Raw genomic sequence first — 27753 nt, 5'->3', positions numbered from 1 at the left:
TAGACGTGTAGCACTTTCGCCAAACCCCATTGGAATAACGGGGACTTTGGAGTTTTGAGGGGGGATTATGTTGCGGTCCCACACATCGCCCCGGGCCACAGTTTAGAAGCGGACACAGTTTGGACTGCAGAGATTAGACACCAAGGTACGGTGCAAAGAGGCCATTTCCAGGCAGCAGCCTGTACGTGGGTCAACATGGGGGATCTTCTCTGATTAACCAGCTCTGATAAAAACACAGAGACTGAATGCATGAAAATTAAGATAAGAGGTGATGCTCTTATAGGCCACATGATGACAAAAGATTAGTTTGTGAATTAAAGTGGCACACAATTTGCATTCTTTGTGTTATTTGATTAATTTTTGGCAAAGTTGCAGAGATAAATTCATGAGCTGCATTATTAAACAGCTTCTTCTTCGTCTACAGAGCGCCATATGTTGATGTGTGCGCCGAGAAAAACCTGAAATCCAATAACCTGTATGAAAGAAGCCTCTGGGGACCGAAGTGAGACGGAATTAAAGAGTGTGTTAACCCTGCCTTATGAGTTACTCTGCATTCATTTAGCCCCGAAAAAGTCCCTCGAAAAATGTGGGATCTGTATCGTTTTGGCTGCTTATCAGTTTAATCCACAATTTCACGGCGCAGAGGCGGGTGTGACCTGCGAGGTTCGCTGCTTTTGTGGACAGGGTGTCACCGTTTAGCCCCGTATCTCTGCAGCTTGGACGTGGGAGGGAAAACAAAAAAAGGGGGGTGGGGTGGGGGGGGGGGGGGGGGAGCCCTTCTCCATCTTTAGATCAGGAGGGAGGGAGGAGAGAGGAAAGAAGAAAAAGAGCAAGTTAAATGGAAGTGACAATCTGCAAACATTCCTGCCAGCAGCTGCGTATAGCATTCTGCATGGTCACTGCCGGGTCCCCCTGCATCCCCCCCCACCCCTGCGACCCCCGTGCCTGGCACACGCACCTGCCGCTTTCACCGACAGCCAGATAATCTATGGGCGGGTCCCGGCCGGGGCTCCCCCTCAATGCACTCTTGAGAAAACCCCTTATGCGTGAAAAAGCTCCCTTTCTCCGTCTTTTGTCCAACACAGTTTTATGGGACAACATCGGGCTTTATGAGGTTTGGGGGATTTTTCACGGGACTCTATAGAAGGCGATAATCCTTTCAGGCACGGGACGAATAAAAAAGTTTTAACCTGCTGTTTTCATATTTATTAGCTGGTTAAAGCAGACGAGGCAGCTGAACCGTCACCACACACACCCCCCTCCTCCTCCTCGTCAAACACACACACACACACACACACACTCAAGCTTCAAGTCCTGGAATCAAAAGCAGACACGATGCTGCGTCTTAAAGGGGACCTCATAATGGAGCTGATTGCTTTAACTGAATTAGTCCAGAGAGTCAAGTGGGTGACTGACACTGAGGTCATTTAAACGCTCTCTGTTTCAGTCAACAGGTTGTTCATACTCATGTAGTAAATGAAAATTGTCCCAGAATTTAACCTGTTTTGTCAATTAAAATTTCAACAGCGTTTAGGTTGGATTTCATGGTTTTAAATTTCGGCTTCAAATCAAGTCACATTACGCCAATTTAGAGCACAATGAGTGACATCTGCAATTTATTTAAACTCAATAATTGGACTCTGCAGGAATGAGATAAATAACCCAACAAATGTAATAAATAGTTTGGCATTAAATTATTAGACTTTTGGGGAAATTTAAAATGTCACTTTGTCCTTGCTATTTAAGTTTTACTTTAAACATTTCTTGTTTGTATTTTTAATTTAGCATCAGGGACGTGTCAGGGGATTATTTTTTTTTTTTTTATTTTGTTTGGGGGGGGGGGGGGGGGGGGCTTTCAGTGAAATTGGCAGGTTGTATTAAACAGACTTACACAGCAGTGACCTGTAGTTTATACGCTAAGAAGTGGTATAAAGAAAATGTGAAAAATAAATTTTGAAAAAAACGTAAAATGCTAATAATTTTAAACTGACTGAAAGCACATAGTGTTAGAGATTTGTGTTGATAATATAAAGTAAATGTAACTCCTAATCACCTTAAACAATTACACAATTTAATGTGAATTCTATCTATCTATCTATCTATCTATCTATCTATCTATCTATCTATCTATCTATCTATCTATCTATCTATCTATCTATCTATCTATCTATCTATCTATCTATCTATCTATCTATCTATCTATCTATCTATCTATCTATCTATCTATCTGTTCTGTTGTTTCTCCTCTGACGCCGGGTCTTTCTATTCAGTTCATCATACTCAGGCCTCGGGCCCGCAAGCCTCTCCTCCTCCCTCTCCACCCGTCCTCACCCCTCTCTAACTCCCTTCATCCCTCCCCTCTCTCCTCTGCCTCCCCTCCACCACCCCCTTTCTGTCAAAGCTGATTGTTTCCACGCCAGCAGAGTGCTGCGGGCAAGCGCACTGTCACACTACATCAGGCAGAGGGAGGAAGGGGAGAGAGAGAGAGGGAGAGAGAGAGAGAGAGAGAGAGAGAGAGAGGGAGGATGATAGGGTGTATATGTGTTTGTGTTTGGGGGAGGGAGGGGGCAGCAGCAGGGATTCCCAAACTTTTTCATGTCAAGGGCATCCAGATACAAGACCATGGATTGTTTGTCCTGAGGAATCTGAATCTGAAGGGACTTTTAGCTGGACCGAGTGATGTATCTCAGAGTGGACAGGAAGATAAATCTGATATTAGGATGACTAAAAGGCTCCACACAACCAAAAAAATACAAAATATCATGGGTGGATTTTGTTCCAGTACAGGGATTGGATGAACCAGGACATGTTCCTTTGGTTTGTTTTACATGAGTGTGTTTTTACCTTGAAGGAAATGTGAGAGAAAACAAATGCAGAGAAGGATTTTTAACTTCAACTATAAGAATTTGGCTGATTTAGTTTCACCCTATAAATACTATCAGCTCCAGTTTGGGTACGAACCAATCTTTTGTTGTTTTTTTTGACACAATTACTCTGAAACGGTCATAAATGTATCCTAACATTGTAAATGACAGTTGTAAAAAGAAAGTTTAAATGAGTGAAAGTAGATTATTACAGCTCGCAACAATTAACTTTGGCTAATTTAGCCAACGAGATTAATACTAAATCGTCAATAAAAAACAAGCCACTGACTCCTACAGTGGATAAAGTTAACCCTTCGTGTGTGAGCGTGTCAGGTGTCAGTGGAGGTCAGACGATGAGGAGTTTAAACGTCGACAAATTTCCAAAGTATTGAAGGTAAAACAACATATAAGGTGTATACATAATAGATAGGATCAGTGGTGTAGTGCAGGGAGAGTATAATCCCCAGTGATTACTCAGCATGAGCAACTTAAAGTAATTCTGCTTATTTGACAATGTAACTACATAACGTATTACCTGAGCGTGCCATGGATCTACTGATACAGAAAGTAATGTATGGAGTAGACTGGTGCATTGTTTTGTGATGCTTTACCCCCAACACTGTTTAGGAATAAAGGAATAGTTCACTAAAATGCTTCACTGTTTAGTTTTAGCCTGAAGTCTGTTGGCCAGTTTAAATGTCAAAATCTGTCTATAGCAGAGGCCGCTTATCATCTTCCACTTCAAAAAACATTTTGGGAAAAATTATACCCACCTCTCAAGGCAGCACTGTAACTGTAACTAAACCTGAGAGGAGTACTTAACTGTATAGATCCACATTTGACAGCAGACTAAAATTCTGTTTTATACATAACAAAATGATGTGATTTATCATTGATCTTCTGATTTATTTTTCCTCCAATGCATTATCTCGCTCCATACAATGAGCCTTATTTTAGTCAATTGAGATTAAATATTCTTTTTTTTTGGTGGAAGAACGGGTCGAGGTGACAAACCATTACAGTCAGAATGGTATAAAACAAATAAATTGACACAAAAATGTCAAACTTTTTTTGCAAGTAATTTTTCCTTTCTTTCTTCATAAATGTCTGTATAATTTCAGGACATAATTGAACTATTAAACTAAATATTATACTTAAAGATCCTCGTCTTCTTTCATTTTATGGGTGTTTCCTCACGCTCTCACTTGCCTCCTAAAATCTGAATATTTCTCAAATCAAATAAGTCAAAGGAGGAAAATGTATAGCTTATTGTATTTGAATTGAGTTTTTTTGTTCTTCCCTCTGATGTTAATAATGTTATGATCCCTCTGATTTCGCTGCATTATATCATTCAACATGTTGAGAAAAAAATATCTCCCAATGGGAATCCTTTCATGGATCCCAGGTGGTCCCTCGTGAAGTGCACCACAGCTAAAAACACACACACACACACACACACACACACACACACACACACACACACACACACACACACACACAGAGGTATCTCGACTTGTATGCACACTGCTGCCCCCTGCTGATGAAACAGAGACACAACAGCAGGAGGAGGTCTGGCCTGTGTGTCTGTGATGGAGTGTCTCCCCCTAGTGGACAAAGTGACAACTGTCAAGTTCACCAACAAGCCCGTGTGTCTTCTAGTGATTTACATTTTGCAGAAACAGATGCTGAAACACTTAGATAGGTTACATTTTTCACTTTCTAGATTGAGTACATGTGTTTTGCTGTCATTGTAGCTTGCACTATACTACCCCTACATATTTATTTTCTTGGATTACTGGATTAACATATCTTCTTGTGTTGAATGAAACCTTTTATATTGAATGGTTTTGTTTTTGTCAAAGGTCTGGCAATCCAAATGGAAATACAGCTTTTCACAGCTTTTCAGTGTTTATCTGTCCTGTGTTTCTGCAGTTAAAGAAATGTAAACAAATAATTAACCATACAGTCACCAGGTTTGTTTCTGTAGCTCTTAGATTAAAGGCATATTAGCAAAGTGTCAAAGTGCATGTGCATTTAAGGAGGTTGAATTGTTTTGGGAATTTGTAAAAAAATAAAAATAAATGCAGGAATAAAGCCTAAGATTTCCAAAATGATGTAAATCAAACACTTACTACAGAGAGATATTATTATCCAGGAAGAAAACCCTGCATAGAGAAGCTACTTTTAAGTCAATGGGGGAAAAAACAGCTTCTATGGTCAAATTTGTAACAAGAGAAAGAAGGAAAGCGGAAATCCTTTTTTAATCATGGCCCTCATTGTCGCCCTGAAGCGTGCATTAAACACATCTAACACAGACTACTGTAGTTAAGTGTCTTGTTTTTCTATCCTCTCTGTATCTTATTGTTTTATAGTACACAAGGATTCAATACCATCACAGTAAGAGGTTTTTAAAGTGCATCCCACAAAGTTTACATCCCCTTCTCACATCAAATGGATATCGGTATAGGCCTCCTCTCTCTCTTAAAAATGCTTGTACAGCTTGTAAAAGGGAAGTTATTGTACGCTGTAATAATTTGCTTTGCTGATCAGTTATAACTGTCATTCATAAAAAACAAATGTTGGCTTGTAAACTCTCTGTGCTATATGGTCTTTATCCAACTCAAGATCAGTGATTTGTCTAGAAATCACTTTATAGTTCCTGGTGGAGATGCAGCTTACTTTTATATTGTACTGTTTAACCTTTGACCTTTTAAAAAAAAAGATAGAAACCCTTATCTGGGTCACAGTTATTTGACATAATATATCATTTTAAGAGCAGCAGGAAATCCTGTATGTTGACTTGTATTGTCTCTATAAGGGCAGACAGTTAACATCAGTACATGTAACATCAGTAAAATCAGGAAATCATCTAAAAATATGTGTTTTTTCTGAACTGATCTGGTACATCACTCTCCTCAAGTGGATGAAGGCAGCTCATTTATCTCCGTGTTTCATGCGCTTTGTTTGGATGCTTTCATAAGCTCGTTAACCAGCCTGAAATCACGTCTCGGTGGTTTACAAAATCACCATCAAAGGCGCGTTTGTTCCTCTCTGTTGTCCCCTTTCTGCGAGGTGGCTTCCCGTGTGTCTCTAACAAGTCGGTATTCCGGTGTAAACATGTTATCCGCGCGCTCTCACGCCTCTCCAACATCCACCCTTCAGCCAGAGAACAAGGGATCAATATGGAAATCGACTCAGACTTTCAGTGCGACGCCTGCGTCCAGGAGAGACGATAAGCTGGAGAAATAAACGAGGAGTTAGTTGGGAGGCAGCTAGAGCCGGGGATTATCCCAAACTGGCCCCGGGGTTTGGCTCTCCTGCGCGCGGACCGGACCGGCGTCTGTTCACCGCGGCCGGATAGAACGTGCTGCCCCGGGCGCCGACTGACAGGCTCCCCGGGGGGGCCCAAGCGCGACTCTGTATGGAGATTACAGGGTGGCAACGCGGCTGGTATCTCTCTGAGAACACACACACACGCACACGCACATAGATAGAGGTGAGATGATCTTGAAGGAAGCCCGAGGGCAGCAGCCATGCCCATAAAGATTGACGCCTCAGCCTCACACGGCTACCACACCCCCCCTTCAGAAACACACTCCCTGAACCCCGTGTGATGAGCCGATACAAACCAACTTTGTTCAGCTGACAAAGAGGCAATTGTTCGCTGAAAGGTCACACGCCTAAAGGCTGAAGTACAGCAGCAAGAACAGCTCCAGAAGATAACAACTGGCCTTTTTTTTCTCTCCTTCTAAAAAGTCATATCTGCACTGCGAGGGCTTTGATAAACCTGCTACTTCAAATCAACATGCTGGTCTGGAATTAAATGAAGCCTCAGGGGCCCTTAAAGTGGGTTTATCAGGCAAGCCATTGGACTTCCCCTCAGTTTAATCTATTTTCAATTTGATTACAAAACCACACAATTCATCAAATGTAATTTCACGGGGGAATAAATACACACAACACACAAATGGTTGGATATAAGATCATTTTATTTATGCTTTGTAATTCTCTTATCATCTCTCTATATACAGCGTTATCTCATATAAATCATCTCTGATGTATAATCTCTGATAGTTGCAATACTTCTTGGGTACAGCAGGGCTTCTTTTTCTGACACAAACATCAATTCAAAGACAGACAGCACAAACACTTGACATCAATATATTCTCACACAACATTGTTCATCGTCTCCAGTGTACATCCTAAGTCAGACATTTTGAGGTTAATTCCAGTTTTCTGTAGTTGAGTCGGATACATTTATTGATGCTCTGGTCGGGAAACGGGTAAAGAAATTGGAGTTTGGGGAGCGTACAATCAGAAACATGAGTTTGAAGCTCAAACCTGTCAGACAAAATACTGGGAAGTTGTGTTTTTTTTTTCTTTCTGGGAAGATGCTTAACAAGTAAAGAAAAGAAGAAAAAAAAAAACAGTTTTCCTTCACTTTCAGTCCCTCCTTTTTCCCTCTCCTCTCTTTATGATTGGCTGACAGCAGCAGGGGGCGCGGTGTTAGCGACGGCAGAGGCGGCGCCCATACGCAGCAGTTCCTTCCTGTGCGTGAGGATGACGTCGAAGGTGGACTGCAGGCGGTTCTGCTGCTCCTGGATGCGGCTCTGGAGGGTGCGGACCCAGCGGATGAGGGCGAGGCGGCGGTACATGGTCAGCTGCACCTGGTGCTTCTCCATCTCCTGGGCCTTGAAGTGCTCGCGGTCTCGCAGCGTCCACACCGCGTCCATCAGCTCCGGCATCTCGCTGTCGGAGTCTGAGGAGCGATTGTCTTCGCCTTCTTGCTCCTCTGCGCCCTCCTCCATAAGATTCCCCAGGTTCCTTCCGGTCAGAGACTTGCGCGGGACACTCCTGCGTCTTCCGGGTGGTTCTCTGTTGCTGTTTCTGGTTTGGTTGATTTCCTGTTGGGTCGATTTTGGCTCCCCAACTCCAATGCGGTCCCAGCCTCCCATGAGCATCCCTTCACCTGCGCAGTCCATGTTGAGCGGAGACATTCTGCCGCCGGACTGGTAGCTAAGCTCGGACTCAGAGTCGCTGTCGCCCCATTCGTCGTCGTCCTCTTCTCCTTCCTGACCCTTCTCCCTCTGCTTCTCCTCGTTCTGACTCCTCATCATCCTCTTAACTTCTTCTTCCATCCTTCCTTCCTCTGCGCCGTCAGGAGGAACCCTGCCGAACCCGTCATCCCCTGTCTCGATTTCAGGCAGGGGCTCCAGCGGGCTCCAGCAGGGCATACGGGATCGCGGCGACAGAACGCCAGAATTGTGGTGATACCCAGAGGCTGGCGAGGAGTTCGGAGGATCACGACCGAGCGGGCCTAAGTTGCGTGGACGCACCTGGTTCCGGTTCTCGTCTCCAGCCCCGTTGCCCGTGAGGACCTCGTCGTCTTTGCCCGGCAGGAAGTTGAAGTTGCCATCTTTGTCGCCCTTCCTGTTTTGCAGCGACGAGGAGGAGACATTTTTCGAGCCTCCCTTCCCTCCATAGGCCGAGTTCAGAGGTTGGTCCTGATGGAGCATCACTGACCTCGACTGAGCCTCACTGAAACCACAAGAGACAGAACATCAGAGCGGGCCGAAGAACCAAAGCGTGCTGTCAAACATGTTCCAATGCAAAAGCTGCAGTCACAAAAAGAAGTTGAGTTCAGCCAAGAGTTCGACTTCACGTCAGCAGAACTTCAAAAGAAGAACTCTTCCTGCTTCGATTCGAACCAAGAAGCTTTGTCGCTTGTTTTCAACCCTCTTTCTCGTTTTCCTGTCCTTTCTGTACCAAAGCTGATCCTCTCCAGGACGGCAAAAAGAGTCTCTGAGAATTGAGATCTCAGGAAAAGTTATAAATTGAAGTTTCAATAAGAGGCACGTCTCGCTCCTACCGTTTGTAAAAAGGAGCGAGAAAAAAAACAACATGATTTTAACGGGCAGAAGCAGACTCACTGGTGGAAAGCAATCTGTTGTGACTAACTTCAGAAAGTGATTCCTACTGTTGGAACAAGTTTCACCTTTAACATATATACTAACCCCAAAGTCAAATGTTTGAATTGAAGGTATTGCATCAACTTTACAATCCAAAGGTTTGAAATGCTCAGAAGAAAGCCATTGATATCTGGGGTTCAACAGCACTCAGAGGCAGTTTTTAAACCTACAGTTGTTCTGCTCTAATGTTCTCCTGACAGCAGCCATTTCCCTGTTAATGATCCCATGAGTTTGATTTCCAGACAAAACTTAGATAATCATTCCAGAGGCTCAGAAGGAAAGCTCGTAACACATCCACAGCTTTGAACAGCATGATGCACCAGAAGTTAAAGAGCTTATGACGGCAATTTTCTCTTGTCTGCAAGTTCTCTTTAGAACAAAGATGAGTCAAAACCTGTGGCTGCATGAAAGATGAAAAAAAGTGATCTTCAGCTTTGGGGAAAAAAAAAGTGCAGTAAATGAAATTCACATGCGGGATAAAAGAGGTGGATTTAAAAAAAAACAATAGAAGGAACACTCAAACACTACTGGATGAGCCATAACAGAGTAAACCTGGAAAATTAAATTGAGTTCAACAGTCCATCCCACCCCAAACACACAATCACAGTCTTACACACACACACACACTCTCTCTCCAAACTCCTTGTTGTCTAGAACTACAGGCTGGCCCCCCACACTCCATTTCTATTAGCATCAAATATTTACATGTCTCCTCAGAATGGAAATTTCTCTAATCCTGACTTCAGGCTGCTGTCAATCAATCCCCCTCTCCTCTCCACTGCATGCGCGTTCACGTGGTGCTGAAGGACAGCGACTGACTGTGGCTTTGACGGGAGCGCGCGCACACAGCAGCAGGCAGGCAAGCACACACTCTGATGCCTGACGGTCACGAGGCGAAAACACAGATTATTCGTGTAAAAAAGCGACACGTTTAATCGCCACAGACCTGATATTTAAACATAAAAACACAACGAGGTGCCTCAGAATCGTGTGTTGTCAACATAGCACCACATTTGCAGTGGAATATATAGCATTTATACCCACAACAAGGTAAACACGCGATGAAAAGAAGAGGAAAAAATAATACCAAAACGGTCCTTCGGCTGGATGGATGTTTCGCAGCTGTTCAAAAACACGCCTGTCTTTGCGCTGACGACGGCAGGAAACGGAAAAAAAGCGACCAATGGCGTTAAATTGTTGCATTTTACCGCTCAGTCATGAACATAAGGGAAAAGAAAAAAACACCAAATACGATAGTCCTTATTTATCCACAGCGACGCTTAAACATACTGTTAATAAAATGAAGGTAAATGCGATAAAAACAGGTCATGTTGGGCGTTATGTAACGCTCACCCCATATCAGTGATGTCTCCTCTCTCTGTGTCAGTAAAAAAAACAACCTCAGTGTCTTCCTTTCATCTCTTATTTGCCGATTGGGAGAGTCAGATGACTGACACGGAACCGATTGAATGTATTAACATGATGTTCTGGATTTTTCTTACCTTTCTGTTGGTTTTCAGCTCGCTGGAGAAGCTGGACGCTGCGCCCTCCCAAAGTGTTCCCCCTCCTCCTCCCCCTCCTCCTCCGACCCTCCTATGTGATGTTTATCTTCCTCTTCCTCTCTCCTCCCTCCTCCTCCCTTCCTCTCTCTGCAGCCCGGTGATTCTAAGGGGGGGGGGGGGGGGGGGGGGGAAATCAGAGCAGAAAGGACTGACTTCATAGCTTCCTGAACTGGGCTGGGACAGCAGAGGAAACGAAACAAAGTGCAGCTGTGGTGGAGGTTTGAATGTACACAAACAAATGATTATATATAAATGACAAGCCAGATTGCACTCACCCATTTTTATTCTTTGGCTTTCTTGTTTTAATGTTTTATTATTTTTCATTAACTTTGTTATTGTTTTATTTATGTTTTGTTTCTCATGTGTGTACAGCACTTTGTCCCAGCTGTGGCTGTTTAAAGTGCGTTATAAATTAAAGTGAAGAGTCAGCTTCATAGCCAATAAACATGGTAAACCTTCATAATATGGTGCATTGTGTCTAAAAGCAGGGAACGCTTAAAAACTCAGTTTGGAGTGAAACTGAACTTTAACTCATGAAGCAGTAATAGATTAGTTACAACACACTTTAAAGTAGTTGTATAAAATGATAGGGACATTTCCAATCTTTATAAATGTAGCCTACAACTTGTCTAAAGATGTTTACCTTGGGTTATGTAGTTTATCTTCTTAGAATCAGAGGCATTGTATGAAATAACATTTTTCACAGAGGAGAAAAGACGCTTTGTGCCAGATTTAGCTGACTAGCTCATTACCATGTGTTGTCCCTGGGCAGATGATGGCAACAGTAAAATAGAGAACAACAACACACACACATACACACACAAAAACACACACATTTAAAAAGACAGAAGAAGAATCTAGAATAATAAACAGATATTTAAACAGTATGTACACACGTCCATGCCCCTGTATTTGAAAAGTTCAGTATCTGTGTGGCCGCAGTCTTTGCTTTTTGTACCCAGGAGTTTGAGTTGTTGACAATCACAAAAAGAGACGTTTGAATCTTTTACTAAAAGTTAACGTTCTGGTCAGTCATTTCTGATTAAGGGGTTTGAATGGGTCACATATGGCTTTTTGTTTGAATCGTATTTTAATGACGATATAGGTAAGCCACTTAAACTTTTCATGAGTTTATGTTCTGCATATTTTGTTGTGTAACTTAAGTGATGAAAGCTCCTGTATATCCAAAAGCAGAATAATATATTTAATGAATTAATGTGTCCCTTTGGCCCATGTTATAAAAGAGGTTCTTAAACGTTTCGTGTCAGGCCCCGTGTTTTTAACTTTCAGTGTTATATTTTCCTTTTTTTCACCTTTAAAACACAGCTGAGTGGCAACATGTAGTCTTCTTGGCTTGCTTGTTTAGGAATCACAAAGATGTGTTGCAAACATCACATTTCAAATACTATACGTTAAAGCAAATGTGCTGCATTAAAATGCAAAGAAAGCTACGACCAGCTTGTTGCCACGCAGCCCAAATCGTTGATTTTTACAGAAGTCCAGCCTCCTTCAATAGCCAATCATAGTTTCAGAATTATTAGCAGCACTCATTTCAGTGGCCTATTAGATTTCAAGGTGGGCCAAGACCACCTCTGGCCGTGCCCCTGCCCGGGCCACCCACTCCCCCCCTGTCATATCTTAGTGCCTGATGCCCCTGTTTGAGAACCGCTGCACAAGAACATAGTTGTACTCATATTAAATGAGAAGTTGTTGAGTTCCTTACTGCACTTTTAATCCCACTCCCAAGAGGGAAAAGTGGGGAACGACATGCAGGAAAGGAGCCACAGGTCGGACTCGAACCTAGTGCCGTCCATCTGGAAGACTACAGCCTCCCTACATGGGGCTCGACCCGACCGCCAGGCCTTCAGAACATCTACGTACATCTGGACCTTTTTGACCTGCTCAGAGTGCCTCTGCTGCTTCAGCACTTTGTCCGGTGTCTGTTACTGGTTTTTTTTTTTTTTTCATTTAATTGTAAGGGTGAAGCCTATAAATAAATTGCCATAAATAGTCAGTGTGTGTTTTTTTTGTTTGAAAGTTACATAAAGGGGAATTTCATCAAAGCAGAAACAATTGAAGCCTGTGAAACTTCAGTGAACTTTTGACTCAAACAAATGACAAACCTCACTTTCACTCACTTCTTATGAATACTCATCTGTTGGTCATGAGCCATGACTGTTTTTTCTCTCTCCAGGTCTCTCTTTGTGAGTTCAACAAGGAAAGGTCACGCCTGTCCTCTGGTGGTCGTTGAATGGCATTCTGGGAGTTGGAGGACGTGACACAAGTGGATTTAAGGTCAAATCCTGCAACACTTTCTGCTACTTTCTGTAACATCTATCGCTTGTCAAAAGTCTTATCATGACATCACATGATGTCTGGAATTACTGATGGTGAAAAGTGTCAAAACTTTTACCCACAATGCAACGGTGACAGGCAACATATTTTTAGTCCTCGCAAAGATGGAGGATTTGTTGCAGTGTGATATTTCTCCAGACTGGTGACTGGCTGCTTTTGTGATCGTCAATCCTCAGATCTAAGGGCACTGCAGTTGAATATGTGTGTGTGTGTGTGTTTTCTACTGTAGAGGTGTGTGTGTGTGTGTGTGTGGTAGCCTTTAGAGAGGCTACATCAGAAAGACTTAACAAGTGTTCACCGACTCTCTCCACCCTGCTCTCATCCCCCTGACATGTCGTCGCTGGCGGCAGAAAGAACCTTGCATCCTCCCTCCCTTTTCTACACACACACACACACACACACACACACACACACACACACACACACACACACACACACACACACACACACACACACACACACACACACACACACACACACACACACACACACACACACACACACACACACTCCCCCCCATCCCCTCTTTTCTCCTTCAACAACATCCCCATTCAAGTGCATCAGCTCCAGGCGTCCTTCCTCCCTCCCCTCCCCTCGCTCCCTTTCCTCCCCATCGTTCACTAGTAGCCTAAGCACATAAAAAATACATCAAACACAGCCGTCCGCCCAAGGCCTCGTCACACGCAAAATCATCTCTCCCTCCATCTTTCTCTCTGTGCAAAAAAAAAAACTAGTTACAAAAGACAACTACAGAGGACACTGATAGAAGGAGTGATAGACTGAACTCGGGTCATCTGTGTGTGAGGCCTCCTGAGAGGGGAGGAGTGGGGGAGACAGATTATTATAATGGTAACACTCGCACGTTAAAAAAAAGGAGCATGACTTACCTTGTGCATAATAAGACCTTGTTTGGATTGTACACAGCCTGCAGCAGCGTGACCCACTTCCCTTCAGTTCAGCTCCACATCTGCTCCAACCACCAGTCTCGTCTGTGACAGGGGCCTAGGGCAGACATCGGGGGGTTGGGGGGGGGGGGGCCCGGCACCAGCACCCTTGGGCCCACGCTGTCAGATCCCCAACGCTGAGACTGTAACAGAGGAAAAAAAAGCCTGCTGGACCTCAAGAAAAACAAAAACAAAAAAGCCAAATTAGCCAAGACGTGCTAAATTGGACCGCTAATCCAGCACGAGAGGGCTGCTTTGCACACTAATTCCACACGTTTATTTAAAGGCGTAGATGTGAGCAGACACGCAGTCATGACACACAAGCTTGCACACTCCCTTTGGGTGCTACGGCTCATGTTTCTCTTCAATTATTCCACCCTTTGCCCTCTCTCTCTCCTCCACTTCCCCATAAATCTGAATAAAACCAGATCCGTGTCTTGTCCTCTAGATATTTAGAAGCCGTGCCAAAACGTGTAACCTTCCTCCTCTGTCAAGTGTGGAGAGAATTGGGAGTTCAGAGGGGGGGGGGGGGTTTAATGCGCTGACCTCGTACAATTCCTCTCAGGGGGGTTAAATAAAGTTGTGAAATTCAGTTTGTGGTGTTGATGCACAGAAGAGGAAAAAAAAGAGGAATAAAGAGTACATTTATGCTGAATTACTCTCCAACTTGCAAATATTTTATTCCTATTAAATTCCAATTAGAATTGATTTCTTGACCCTGAAAAAAGACCCTCCGGACTTGAGTCAAGTCTTTTTCTCTATTAATTGCATTGTAATGGCTCAAAGATAATGATAGACGCGGCATAATCGGATTTCTTTGGCCTAAAGCATCTTTTTGCTCTTAAAATTTCCAACCAGAAAAAAAAATCCACAAGTGTGTTTTCAGATGACATTTTTTAAACAAAGGTAAAACTAATAACAGCTCTAACAGGAGGACTTAAGCTGGCCTGCCTGCAGGTGAAGCTGCATGCGTTATGCAGGTCTCCTCCACGGGGGTTCATTCCAGACCCTCCTGGCGTTGGCCCCTAATGATGTGTAATGGGGCCTCCTGCGCCCGCTCCTAACCCCGGGACCTCCTCCTAATCACCGTGGCTACTAATGAGATGGAGAGACATGAAAGGGCTCGTTAGACGACCCTCCATTTAACGCCGACCTATTATTAGCCACTTAGCAAATCATTAGTCTCTAAACTGCAATTATGTTTTAAAGCAGTTAGGAAGAAGAGAGCTGAAGAGTCTCAAAGTGTGGAGGTGGAGATAATAGTGTTACATGTGCCATCGTCACCTCAAGTTTTCTTTGAGTGACCTTTGTTGTGTGAAGAGGCCGGACCAGCATCTAAGAGTGGTGTTAGAAACGTCTGAATCCCAGTAAGCAGCATGCCATGACCTCAGGGAGAAGAGCGCTTTGAAAACGGTCTTTGTTGATGAAACCTGTTAAAGCTACTAAAAGGAGGAAAATTCCCCCAAAAGTTACATAAGCAACACAAGTAATCAAAACAAATCCTCTCACAGACATCTAGAAACCTGTCTTAAAAGGATCCTTTGAAATGTCACTGAAGAAATCCAGAGGGAGTTGATACTAAGATGAAGAATACTTTGCTTTCCTGTATGTGTGGTAGTCAGTCGAGCATCACTTGGTGCCTGGTATGGAGGAAACGAGGAGACTACTTTATGATAAAAAAAAAGAAAAAAACGAAGTGGATTAGGCCATTTCAAATATTTTAAGACTTTGATTTAAAGTAGTTATTGTGTAGATTTCACGTAGAGAGAGAGAGATGAACACATTTTCCAAATGAAAACCCATTAGTCCAACAGGTGACTTCCTCTGCCCAATAAAAATCAGAAGTGAGGTGGACTAACACACCAGCATGAAACCTGAGGGGTCCCAACAGAAACAAATGGGTATACTGACATCAGTGCCGGCCCGCAACAGGGACGATATCTGCTGACACAGCCCTCATGCATCATCAATCATTTTTTCAGATTTGAATTTTTCAATTTTTCATGCCCAAATTTAAAATCACCTATTTCCCAAACTTTAAACGGATGCTGTTTTAACAGTGAGCTCTGAGTGGCTGCTTGTTGGTTCAGTCATAGTTCAAGTTGAGTTAATCTTATTTAAATACTTTATAAATCCCTGAGGAGAATATTGGTGTTTTTATTGAGACACCTGCTTCTGTCACACACACACACACACACGAGATGCTACACAGGGAGCATATCAGAGCTGTTGGAGGTCTGATGCCTTGCTCAAGAGCACCAATCCAGTACTCAGGAAGTAACCTGGCACCTCTCTAGCTACAAGACCACCTACAGAGGAGCTAAAGAAGCTGGTTGCACGTCAAGAGGACAAAAAAAGGTGAGGAGATGAAAATGTCTTAAAATACACTTTTATTTACATGTTAGAACATCCATTTAAAATCATCATATGAAAGTATCCCTAGTCATTCAAAACTAAATAAATCCTATTTACATGATAAAAGGTTTTATGACCACATCATTCAGACGTGGTCATTGAAGGCGTCTGATGGATTCAAAAAGTCGCCATGTTTAAAATCAAAACACACTCCAGTGGTGCTCTTCAGTTTGTAAACATGTAAAAACACAACGCAGAGATCTGAAATGGATCCAGCGGGCAGGACGCTGATTGGACGGCTCGACACGTAACCGCCATTTCACCTCCTTCATTTTTCAAGTCTTATCGAGTTAGTAAACGCTTCCCTTCATCAGTGGGCCTGCTGATGATGCTCTTTAAGTTAGTGTGTTTCTGTGACCTCACTGGCCCAGGAAGTTGAAGATGCTCCTCTGCGGGCCTTTAGTCTGTGCGGCCGCTTTGTTCTCCCTGCAGACCCTCTTAGCTGCCGGGTTCACCGTTTCCACCGCCATCCTCTTCTTCATCATCTGAGGGTCAGACACCAACAGAGTCACACACACATGTACAGCATGAAAACCTTTTAATTTAATTTAATTCATGTGTTAAACATTACGTCAGCGGTTGATTTGTGATTAATGATTCTTGGGAAGAACTGCCAGGCAACAGTTTTTAAAAAAAAAATCTTGTGTGTGCTGGTGTTCAGGAGGAGCATTGGTGCTTTGGCTCCCCCTAGTGTCAGAAATGTAGAAGACATCCGAATCCATAAATCAGCAGTCACACTCACATGACTGTCACAGTGTGCAGCCTCCACAGTTTCCTACTTTGTGTGATTATTTCCGAACGGTCACATCTTGAAAGAAGCAGACGCACGGGATGGATCAAACTGAAGGCGGACAGTTAGATGATCTGTTTGATGCAAACGGCTGGAGAGCGTTACGGACACTTGTCGGGAGATGATTATAGACATGAGAAGTGCTGCCTGCTTGTTTTACTGAGACCTTCAGTAAACAAACATGCACGTCTTATACATGCTCTAATAACGACGTGATTAAAAGCGACGCCAATCACTCTGATGACAGCTGATCGATGGTTTGAAGCCCCTCCCTTTAATCCGTCTCTCTCTCTAAAGACCCGGCTCTGTCATGCACACCTGTGACACCACGTGACTTCCTCTCACTCACCTGTTTCTGAGGAGCGTCTGCCGTTTTGCCGTCCTTCTCGGGAGACAACGTCTGGAACAGGAATCCTCGGCTGTTTCTGGGCGCCAGAGGGTTCCCGTCTGAGATGGAGGCCAGCTTCTGCAGGACGGACCGAGGCTGACTCAGGAGAGAGCCTCTCCTCACCTGGACGACCACAAGGAAATACAGCAGATCAGAGGGATTAACATATGCACCGGTTTAGATCCTTTCAGTGAGGTTTTTTTTTTAACGGTTACACCACAAAGGTCAACATTATAAAAATATATATATCCTCTGTTTAGACGTTAGTTTGTCATCTTCTTCTCATCCACACAGAAGTTGTCAGATCAAATAAAAAAAAGTCAGCACAAGGTTGAGGCTTGACCTCGAGGACATTCTTTCACACGCCTCCTCCTGAGTTCTGAACGTCGTCAGTGACGATACGACGGGAGTCACGAGAATGAGCGTACGAGTTCAGCAACATGTGAGGGGTTCAAGCTTTCCACAAAGATTTTTATAAAAGAAACGTTTACACTCTTACACACACACACATGAGTCACAACAACGTACCTGTAAGGGCTGCGAGGGTCTCTGGAAGGGATTGAGGGCCGCTGTTGATTTCTTCTCTGGTTGTGGCGCCGCAGGAGGTTCTGTTTAAAGAGATGTGAAAAGTCAGGATGACAAACAGCTCGAACAAAACCCATCAGTTTATCCCGCCTTCCTCTTAAGCCACGTTGTTTACATGTTTTTTTGTTTTTTTTGGGGGGGGGGGGGCGTTGCATGTGCAGCCTGATAGCTCGTATGTGATATCTTTAAATCTGTTGTCTTTGTTTCTCCGAGGCATTTATTTGTCTTCACGTAAGCGCTACTTTGAGTTTAAAGAAGAAGAAGACTGAGTTCCTGTCGTCCAGCTCGCTTTGTAATGTGGATGTGATGTTGCTGCGAAGCGTCCAGTAACAAAAACTCATGAATATGACATGAAGGCGCTCAGTCTTCAGTCATGTTTCTTCTTCCAGGAACGAATGAATCCACTGTTTTGGGGGAAATGAGCAACGGGAAGAAACTCTTGGCAGCACTTTCTGTGTCCGCTCGCTTGAGCTCACACGGCTTGGACAAACGCCAGAGTTTGGAGTGTGTGATTAGGACTTGAATTACTGTCAGGGACAATTTTTAACAGCAAAGAGCCGAAGATTTATTCACACGAGGAGTGTTCATGCGTTTGAAGTTAATTCTCTAAATATTCACAGAAATGATAAATACTTCTTATTTTAGTGTATTCATGAACAGCTGGACTTCAAACAGGAAATATCTGTTTCAGGAAGTTTTCAGCACTGTTGTATTTCTGTCTGTAGTTGAGTATGCAGCCTTGTGTGAACTTTTTTTTTTTTAACAATTGAAAATATTGCAGAAAAATGAAGTCTATCAAGTTTGTTTGTTTCCATGTCTTGGTGTTTTTGAAACTCGAGAGCTTCTTCCACACTGACCTTTTCTCTGCAGAGTCTTGGCCGTCAGCTTCTTGGCCAGCTTCATGAAGTGGCTGTCTTCCTCTTCTATCTTCTCGTCGTCTGCGTCCAAATCTTCCCCTTTCTTGGATTTCTGTTCAGACTGAGACGAGACAGAGAGAGAAAAATGAAGACAAGATCGCAGAACACACAGAGGAAGTGAGGTGGATCCAACCGTGCCGTAGACTCGCTCACATTTAGTTTGTTTACAGGGAAAAGATTCCCACCACCCACCTGTTCTCTGAGCCACTGCTCTCTCTCCAGCCTCTCTTTCCTCCTCTGGACCTCGGACTGGTCCACATCTTCATCCTCCTCCTCCTCCTCTCCCTCTGCTCCCGTCCGCTCCACGTCGAAACCATCGTCTGGAGGAGGGATTCAAAACAGAAACTCTGAGAAACTTTGAAGAGAAGATTCTTCGGTCTCCTTTCAAACCTTTTGTTGTTGTTTTCATATTTAGACTCATTAAGATCTACTCTACATATATGGAGCCTCGATGAGAGCAGAACACAGATAATAAAAGGATTTGTATGATTGAGATCAGATTTGTGTTGTTTTATTATGGACATTACGATGAATCATCAACCAAAAGTTGTCAATGAAAAATCAGGATCAGCAGGCCGAGCTTTTTTAAAAGTATCAGAACCGGGTGAAGGCCCGGCAGTCGGATCATTTTTGGGCTCTTGTGCTTTTATTAGATAGAATAGTAAATCTGGGTGAAAGTCAGAGTGGAGGATGACGTGCAGGAGGAGCCACAGGTCAGATTTGGCTCGTGTGACCGCGGTCAGCGGCGTTAAATCCACTATCAGAGTTTGTTGTCTTCTGTTCCTGCTGCCACCTCTGATGAAGCCGACCGGCACGCGAGCTGATTTTAAACTCGGTGTTCCGGTTGTCTCCTCCCTCGTTTACTCACCGATGTGTTTCCAACGGAAGCGTCGCGCTCTTCCAGGGCCGTCGGAGTGCAGGTCGCCGTCGGCAAGGTAACGCTCCTGGTAGAGTCTCAGACGACGCTTGTCATCATCCATGATCTGCTTCCTGAAGAATCAATCACAGATAACCGTCATGAGAGTTTAAAACCATTCTGAGGGGGGAATATAAAAAAAAAGGTTGCAGGGGAGGAAAGCATCGATCTGAATCTTTATTCACCTGACAAAAATTATTGATCTGCTGATTAAGAACATCTACTCATCCAGACTGTAAGAGTCCAACGTCTTCTTATTGTGAGTTCAATTAGGTTGAGTTATAGTTGCTCTAAGCTCGTGGAAGTCAGCCACCAGCTGCAGACGTCTGTCGAGTCGTTACTCACATGTGGATTTTGTTGACTTGGTCCTGCAGCTCTTCATCAGATGGAAGCTCTTCTAGAAGCTCCTCTTCCTCGTACTCACTCTGTCCGCCCTCGTCCTCATCCTCGCTGCCCAGGTCGCTGCCTGACAGCTCCGCCTCCGCCTCCAGGTAATCAGCAAGGCGCCTGTGAAGAGGACGCAGCAGCCCGTTTGAACCTGGACTGGAGTCTAATCTTCTCACGAGTCCGACATGGATCGATTCTACACTCACATTTTCTTCTTCTTCTTCAGCCGGCGATGTGCGAACACACCCTCCATCTCCTCCTCTTCTACCTCATGATCGTCCTCCTCCTCTCCTCTGTCCTCGTCCACACTGTCGCCATCGTTGTCCTCCTGAATCAAACAAACATTGAACTTGTCACTGAGCTGATAAAAGACGTCTATTCATTCGACATGGAGTGACGTTTATGGAGGGAAATAACGACCTGTTCACTGTGACTCTCTACGTCTGACAGAAGCCGGAACTCGCAGTCCTCCTCTTCTTCCTCCTCCTCCTCCTCTGGCTTCTTTTGACTTTAAACAGAGAGACAACTTTTACTATCTTATTCTGCATGTACACGTTTTCTTATTCACTGAAGTAAGGTATCAAAAAACACAAAAACAAAAACACGAGAATTTGTAAAGACAAGCACACTAAAAGACACGTTGTAAAACATCACAAACAGTCTTTTAAAGACAGGTGTTGTTTTGGACGTCAGAATCATTAGATGTAGAAATAAATGCGTCTTGGTACAGTACCTTTGTTGTGCTGGTGAAGCCGTGTGGGCAGAACCTAAACGTGGCAGCAAAGGAGACAAAGGTACGTTCGGGTTTACCTCGACAGGAAACGACTCAAAATAGACGTTCAGAACATCTCAAGTCTCAGAATCTGAAGCCAAACATCCTCAAACAGACTCTTCATCACTGTGCTCATAGAAAAGGTGGACAGGCCGCACTCCTTTACCTGGACTAGGAAACTTCCCCGAGCACAGGCCAAGCAGCTGCTCCACGGTATGATCGGACCCGTCTTTACTCTCCTCTGTCCCGCTCTGCTTCTCTCCCGTCTGTGTGGTCGGAAAGGCTCCGGAGCACAGCCCCAGCAGCTCCTCTTCCTGCGTCTCTCCCAGGCCCGCGGCGCGACTCGAGCCGCTCTCCGCCCTCGTCCCGAAGCCCCCCGAACAAAAACCTAAAAGCTCCCCCATGTTCGCGTCCATGGCGTTCTCGTCCAGGCTGTCCAGGATCAGCTGCCTCTTGTGGGAGCGGGGAGCGCCGGGACGCGGCCCCACGTTCAGGAAGCCGTCTGCGTCCAGTAACTGGGAGTGGGTGTCGTCCTCCAGCGAGAAGCGACCTTGAGAGTCTCCTCCCAGGCCGGGGCCGGAAGCTGCGCCACCCAAGAGCCCAGAGTCTGCTCCTGGGGATGGAGGCGCGTACAAGTCCTGCGAGTCCTCGACGGGGAGGCAGAGAGAAGGCTCAGAAAGTTTCCCTGAACTCTGAAGGAGGGGAAAAAAAAAAAAAAGAATAATTCAAACATTTAAAAGCAAACAGCTGAGGTATAAAAGTGTTTTTTTCTGTTTTGGTTTCAGCTACACTTCTCGGGGTGATAAACAAACCGGACGTACCTTCGAGGCAGATCCCAGGAAGCTGGGCCTGAAGAGGCAGGGAGACGGGGAGCGGAACATGGAGGAGTTGGAGATGCATCGTCCTGCAGAGCGCTGGTGGCTGACGGGCTGGTAGGAGGTGATCATGGATCCCGCCAGCTCGAAGCTGCTGTTGTGGCTGTTATCCTTCAGCAGGGACAGAGAGTCGTCCTCTTCTGTGGACGAGATCGATAAAGAGCATTCAGTCCAGCTCCAGAAAAGTTCAGATAAGTGACGTCGTGTTCAAAGAACTCTACATACCCATCTTGTTGCTGCTGTCCTGTCCAGAGGGACCAGACCTTCTAACACCGTCACTAGACAAAAGGAGAAGGGAGCACGTGATGCGTTAGCTGAATGAGTGTGAGAAACATCTGAGACAAACGAACACAAGCGGGCAGTCCGGCCCCTTCGTACCCGGTGCGAGAGCAGGAGTTGCCGGGGAACAACATCAGCGTGCCGTCTGTGTTAACGAGGTCAGGAGTTGGAGACGGTCTGATCCGAGCCACGGGAGAAGTGCTCCTGATACTCTGAGCCACACTGCCTTCCTCCTCCTCCTCCTCCTCTTCCTCCTCACCATCATCACCTCCCAGTAAGTCATCCAAACCCTGGTACAAGAGAAGGCCGAGTTAATGCGAGTCCTGAGTAAGGACACTCAGCTTCCTCCAATCTGAGCAACCTAAGTAATGACTCATTTGTTCCAAATCTGTGCAAACTCAAAGCGTCCTCTTACTTCTTCTTCTTCCTCGGAATCATCCGTCATCTCTTCCTCCTCCTCTTCCTCCTCCCCACATTCCTCGTTGTCCAGGCGATTCAGCTCGGCCTTGCGTGCCCGCTCCTCCTGTCTGCGTTGGGCCATGGCGAGCTGCAGACGCTGCCTCAGAGTCAGCAGCTTCTCTCCTGGGACAAAAAAACAACAAAAAAAAAACAGAAAGAAGGATGGAGGTTATCAAACTGGAAATCAAGACATAGTCAATTTAAAGACCCAGTCCGCAGTTTAGGTCCACTGGTCTCGAGTGTGTTCTTTAAGTAATAAAGCCTGATGGTTTGTAGAAACTCGGTCCTCTCAGTGTATCCACAGTACCTGGTTTGGTTGGCGCAGGCTCCTCTGCGCCCTCTTTAATAGTAACAGTGACCGTCTCAGTGTGCAGCTCCTCCTGGCCAGAGGGGGCGCTGTCCTTGCAGATGATGTTGAGCTGCATTGTACGCTCCACTTGAGGGCGAGCTGGTGGTTGGACATGACGGAGGTAACGCACTTTAAGGGCTTCCAAACCTTGGTGGAAAAAAAAAAAGGAAAGAAAAAGATATTAAACATAAGCGCTTCATCTAACAGTACATGTTTCTTTTTTGCTGAAATCCTAAAACGGATCGGTTCCCACCTGGGTTAAGCTGAGGAGGCTCCAGCTGAACGAAGGCCCCGTCATCTGGACACAGTTTAGCAACGGGTGGAGGGTCCACTCCGAGCTTCTTCAACATGGCAAGTCTGTCCTTTTTGGGTTTAGTGGGTTGCTTAGCAGAAGGCTCTGCTGGAGCCGGCGCCTCGCTCCCACATTGAGCTGCTAACGGCTCCAACGAAGTCCCAGATCCAGGCTCTCCATGCAGGACATTAGAGTCAGACATGGTCGGGTCTAAAAGCACATTAGAGGTTTCTCCTCCTGATTCAGGTCTCGCTGATCCATCTGCCGTCTCAGACTCCTGCAGGCTCTCGGAGAGGTAAAGCATCGGTCCAGATTCCTGCTCAGGATCGAGGCTGTCGGGAGTTTCTCTGGCTTCGCTCGGGCTCTCCTTCTGCGGGGACGAGGTGGCGGCAGGCTCAGGGATGGGCTGGATCTGAGTGGAGGACAGATCCAGAGAGGGAGACGAGTCCTGCTCGCTGGGTGGATCAGTGGGAGGAGCTGCTGGTGTCTCCAACATCACGGCTGAATACTTTGAAGATCTTGATGGAAAAAGATTGTCGTTAATATATCAGGGCAGCCTTTGGACTTTTAACTCAAGACAGAAATAAATTGGGAACTTTTAAAACTCTAGTCAAATAAGAAATCTTAAAAATCTGATTTCTGTCTATCACTTACTTCAGCAGTGCCATGGCAGGACCCTCTGGTCTGGCTCTCTTCTTAAAAAACTGGTCGATTGTCTTCGGCTCAGGGATGTGGTAGGGCAGGCCCAGAGTAGACTCTTCAAAGGGAAAGAGAAGGTCAAAGGTCAAGACTGTGTCCAATATACCAGTAGCACCATTATACCAGTTTAAAACATATCATTGGTTGTGTTTTGGGAGCTCTGCAGGGAAACATGAGAACGCAGGAAAGGATGGCAGTGCCACTTTTTTTTTTGACCATCTTTTCCCCATCATGTGGTCATAACGGGGCGTTTAAAGCAAACAGTGGCGTACTGTCCAGGAAAAGCAGCTTGTAGAGTGCGAGGAGTGGGAAGACTCCCCCCCCCCTCATTGTATTTCAAGAGAGAATACATTCAGGATAAAACAAATCTATGATCCAGATCAGCCTGATAAAAACACAGAGGGAGAGATGAAGGAGAGTGAACTGACCTCTGACGAGCCTCTGAGACTCACTGTGGAGCTGCTTCATCGCCTCTTTGCTGGCGCGTGCAGCTTTCCTCTCCTGAACATAAAAAGCACATGTTGAGAATGAATTTTTACCTGGATGTGGTGTTCATGAAGTACTGTATTTAAAAACACAATCAACATACCACACGCTGAGGTTTCTCTACGTCTTCCTCCTCGTCCAGAAGAGGATCCTGCAGCAATAACAATAAATAAGACAATTTATTCATAAACGCCTTTCAGGACACTGTATGACAATCAACATTCAAAAATGACAATGCATAAGAAGTAGCAATAATTAACACTTATTCCTTTCTAAGCATGTGCACAAATTCATACCCAACACTGTGCCATGCTTTCACTCTTTCAGCATCTCTCTAACAGTATTCTGTTTCTATAAGAGTTTAAACTCCTGCTGGACCGAGCTACAGGTGATCAGAATTCAATTTTTCTTTTCTTTTTTCTTAATCCATTTCAGTAAAAAATAAAAACACAAAACATGAGCGATAATTACAACGTTGAAGTATTGAAGATGTGACATTCATTTCACACAGCCATCATGCACACCTTGTGCTTCTTCATCTTCTGTTTAACAGCTGCTCTGATGGCCTCCAGAGACTCTTCCTCCTCCTCTTCATCGTTCAGTCCGGTGTCAAACAGCTCTGTGTCTCCCAGCAGGCATCCACTGTCGTTCAGGGCTCGAGGGAGCGGCGCTTCCTGAGACACAGAGGGAGCAAGCTTGTCTTAATTATAGTCCACCTGTATCCATCATTCTACCTGCAAAATTGAGTGTTTGGGGGGAAGTTTTGATTAATTTGAGGAATTTATAGTCCAGTGCAATTTGTGTACCACAATTAAATAAAGATAGAGAGAGAGAGAAGTTTGACACACTAACCACCAGGCCATCAACTCTCCAAAAAGATGATGCAAACAGTCAAACCTTTCAGAATTATCTAAATAGATTCAAAAGCAGAAAAGTGTACTGCACATAAAACACCTTCTTAGGATTGTTTATGCTTTCTTTGACATTGAAAATTGATCCCCCCCCCCGAGTACATTTAAAGACAAGACTAGAGGAGAAAGTAATAAAAGTCTGCAGCATAAGAACTAAAGTGTGGCTCAAAGAAATCAGCAAGCTGCACAAACCTCACTCCTCTCAGAGAGTCGTTTTTTCTTCTTCTTCAGTTTTTCCACTGCTTTGCTGCGTTTCTCTTTTTTCTCTCGATGTCTCTGACTCTTCTCCCTCTTCTTCGATTTGACTCCCTCCTGTTGCTCCTCCACCTCACCGCGTTTCGCTCGCTCCGCTTCACTATCGTCGCTGTCGATGGGAGCACGACTGATTCGCTTGGTCTTCTGCTTCCTCTCGTTCTTCTCCGCCGCCTCCCCGGTCTCCATCTCGTCTCCGCTGGAGGCCGATAAAACCAGCGATTCAGCCATGTGCGTGCCGTTCTCTGCGGAAGGAGCCTCCTCTTCCTCGCTGTCGCTGTCTCTGATGGCATTACGATGAGGCTTTCGGTGAACTGCCACGTCTTCATCATCAGAATCTGAGAAGAAGAGTAGATTTAGGAAACGATTAAAAATAATAATAATAATAATCTGAATGGTCGCCAACATCCTTTCACAGTAGTTGAGGAATGCTTTTCAAAGCAGGTCAGTTTCCCTGTAAGCACCTTAAGTGTATAATGTCACACTTTCCTCTTATTTCACAGACATTAACAAATGGATTCCTCATTTGCACAGCTAAAGTGTCTCTGCTCTGTCTGAGGCTGGATCATCACCCCTTGTTGTGACACTTCACCTTTAAGTTCTTCTCTTTTGTTGGCTGTATCTGTGACCGTCTCCTCCTCTGGAGAGCCCATCCCGCTGTCTGAATCACTCTCTGCTGCCGTTTGAGCCACCACCGGGAGTCCCTCAGCCTGCGAGACGAAATGCAATTTAACCATCAATGTGTGTACTTTCTAACGGCGAATCAGGTCTGCAGTCTGTGTTCGAGGAAGTCAGTGTATCGTACAATATTAAACATGCCTTCAAGGTTGATATTTCTCACTTCCAGCAGCCTGTAGAAGCAACTCTATTAATGATACAACCGAACTTTAAATCATTTTTATTTATCTCATCTATCCTGCTTTCATTCTTTTTTGTACTACTCACTAGTGCTCCTTTTCTTTGTGTTGCTGCAACGCCAAAATTTCCCCTCGAAAAAAATCGCACCTTTGTACTTTTTATGCTAATCCTGAAATCACATAAATGGTATGATTTTATCCTATATGGTGTTGTTGTTTTCAGCTTGGGGGGCTGGGAGAAGAGCATCACGTCTTTTTTGAATGTATGCAGATTCATGAGAAAAATGACAAATAAAGTTATCTTGAATAAGAAGGGGTTGATTGTTAAAGAAAGGTGCACCGTCACTCACTTTAATATTTTACATTAACTTTTTCATTTTAGAAGTCAGACTCCCGTAACCCGTAAAATCCTCCTTCTTATAACTGATATAGATCTTATAAATTTGGGGCGTGTGTTCAGTAGTCTGTTTTTTTTTTTTTTTTAAACAAAAACTAGAATTAAAACCTAAAACAAGGACAGTGAGCAGGGCTTAAACTTATCGTACACACACACACATATATATATATATAAATAATTAAAAAAAAGAAATACCCAGTAAAAGTAATATATATATATATGAGAAAACAACATGAAGCATTTAAGTTGTTTTTTGTAAGTAAATGGACCCTGATGGTTGTTGAGTTGAATCAATGGCGCCCTGCAATAAACTAAACAATGAGCACGTACGTGACGTTAGCGTCTTAACGTCTTTTCCACTTTGATAACTAAAACAACATACATGACAAAAAACCCTTCATGTGTGCACAGACAGATGACTAGCTTGAGTAATCACTTGGATAATATGGTTCGCTTTTTGCTCAACAAAATACAACGCGTCTAATGGAGGGGGCCAGGCCTAGACCAGGACCAGGACTACTATCCGGACTGGTTTAACCCTGAGAGTTAGCTTCCTGGCTAAGGCTAAAATTACTTGTAAAAAACACAATAATGTTATTTTGCATCATTTAGTGAATGCTAATCTATCCCAATAAGTCCTCACAAGCAGAGACATGTGTGCAAGTCCGAATTGTTCGCGTTGTTTCGTCCAAAACTAAACTAGCAGCTCGTGTTTCCTCACCTGCTGTTGAGAAAGTACCAGGCTCATCTTTGTCCGCTCTTCAGTCAAATAAAACTCTTCCACGATTCACAAAACACTTCCAAACATAAATGTCGGCGCGACACAAAAGGCTATTTTGGCTGTTTAAAGCACATTTAGGAGGTGTTTTTTTAGCCCGGTCAGCTCCTCTTCCTCCCGCCTACAAACCGAATAGAAGATTTTTGATCTTTCGCGCGCCGTGACAGCTGGCCCTGCAGTTTGTCGTCACCGGTAAACCGCTGTGTCAATCGCACCGTTCTCGCTTTCCCATTGGTCCATCGGCTGCGTTTGTAT

At 44.5% G+C, this 27753-nt stretch overlaps 2 protein-coding genes across 4 annotated transcripts; both read right to left on the bottom strand.

Moving 5' to 3' along the window:
* Nucleotides 1–6835: 6835 nt before the first annotated feature.
* On the bottom strand, nucleotides 6836–10443 carry c19h1orf216 (chromosome 19 C1orf216 homolog). Of its 3 annotated transcripts, none has more exons than XM_079367648.1 (2): nucleotides 10336–10443; nucleotides 6836–8402 (listed from the first exon to the last, which is right to left on the bottom strand). In XM_079367648.1, the coding sequence occupies exon 2, from the start codon at nucleotides 8378–8380 to the stop codon at nucleotides 7337–7339; it is 1044 nt and encodes a 347-aa protein (XP_079223774.1). In that variant the 5' UTR covers nucleotides 8381–8402; nucleotides 10336–10443; the 3' UTR covers nucleotides 6836–7336. The 3 variants fall into 3 exon arrangements, with proteins under 3 accessions (XP_079223774.1, XP_079223773.1, XP_079223772.1); XM_079367647.1 differs by lacking the exon at nucleotides 10336–10443 and adding an exon at nucleotides 10187–10298; XM_079367646.1 differs by lacking the exon at nucleotides 10336–10443 and adding an exon at nucleotides 9921–10100.
* Nucleotides 10444–16067: 5624 nt separating this feature from the next.
* clspn (claspin) lies at nucleotides 16068–27684 on the bottom strand. The gene is made up of 24 exons (XM_079368416.1): nucleotides 27442–27684; nucleotides 26059–26176; nucleotides 25407–25804; nucleotides 24828–24977; nucleotides 24407–24454; nucleotides 24246–24318; nucleotides 23773–23875; nucleotides 23080–23636; nucleotides 22785–22973; nucleotides 22434–22600; nucleotides 22118–22308; nucleotides 21965–22017; nucleotides 21686–21879; nucleotides 21031–21556; nucleotides 20826–20859; nucleotides 20513–20600; nucleotides 20299–20420; nucleotides 20051–20212; nucleotides 19658–19779; nucleotides 18982–19109; nucleotides 18730–18850; nucleotides 17816–17895; nucleotides 17249–17410; nucleotides 16068–16594 (listed from the first exon to the last, which is right to left on the bottom strand). Exons 1-24 carry the CDS (start codon nucleotides 27466–27468, stop codon nucleotides 16469–16471), a joined length of 3939 nt encoding a protein of 1312 aa, XP_079224542.1. The 5' UTR covers nucleotides 27469–27684; the 3' UTR covers nucleotides 16068–16468.
* Nucleotides 27685–27753: the final 69 nt, after the last annotated feature.

The sequence above is a fragment of the Symphodus melops genome, assembly GCF_947650265.1.
Source record: "Symphodus melops genome assembly, chromosome: 18".
NCBI classification, from domain to species: Eukaryota; Metazoa; Chordata; class Actinopteri; order Labriformes; family Labridae; genus Symphodus; species Symphodus melops.
Note: the sequence above shows the minus strand (reverse complement) of the source record. Positions and strands in the feature narration are given on the sequence as shown.

Excerpts from the sequence above, each read along its gene's own strand:
- c19h1orf216 (XM_079367646.1), bottom strand. The coding sequence starts at position 10,036 with ATGCAACAATTTAACGCCATTGGTCGCTTTTTTTCCGTTTCCTGCCGT. Across the intron at positions 8,403-9,920 it reads CCAGCCGAAGGACCGTTTTG|TGAGGCTCAGTCGAGGTCAG; the intron begins GTATTATTTTTT and ends TTGTGGTTTCAG.
- clspn (XM_079368416.1), bottom strand. The coding sequence starts at position 27,468 with ATGAGCCTGGTACTTTCTCAACAGCAG. Across the intron at positions 26,177-27,441 it reads TGGTACTTTCTCAACAGCAG|GCTGAGGGACTCCCGGTGGT; the intron begins GTGAGGAAACAC and ends TTCGTCTCGCAG. Across the intron at positions 17,896-18,729 it reads CAAGACTCTGCAGAGAAAAG|AACCTCCTGCGGCGCCACAA; the intron begins GTCAGTGTGGAA and ends CTCTTTAAACAG.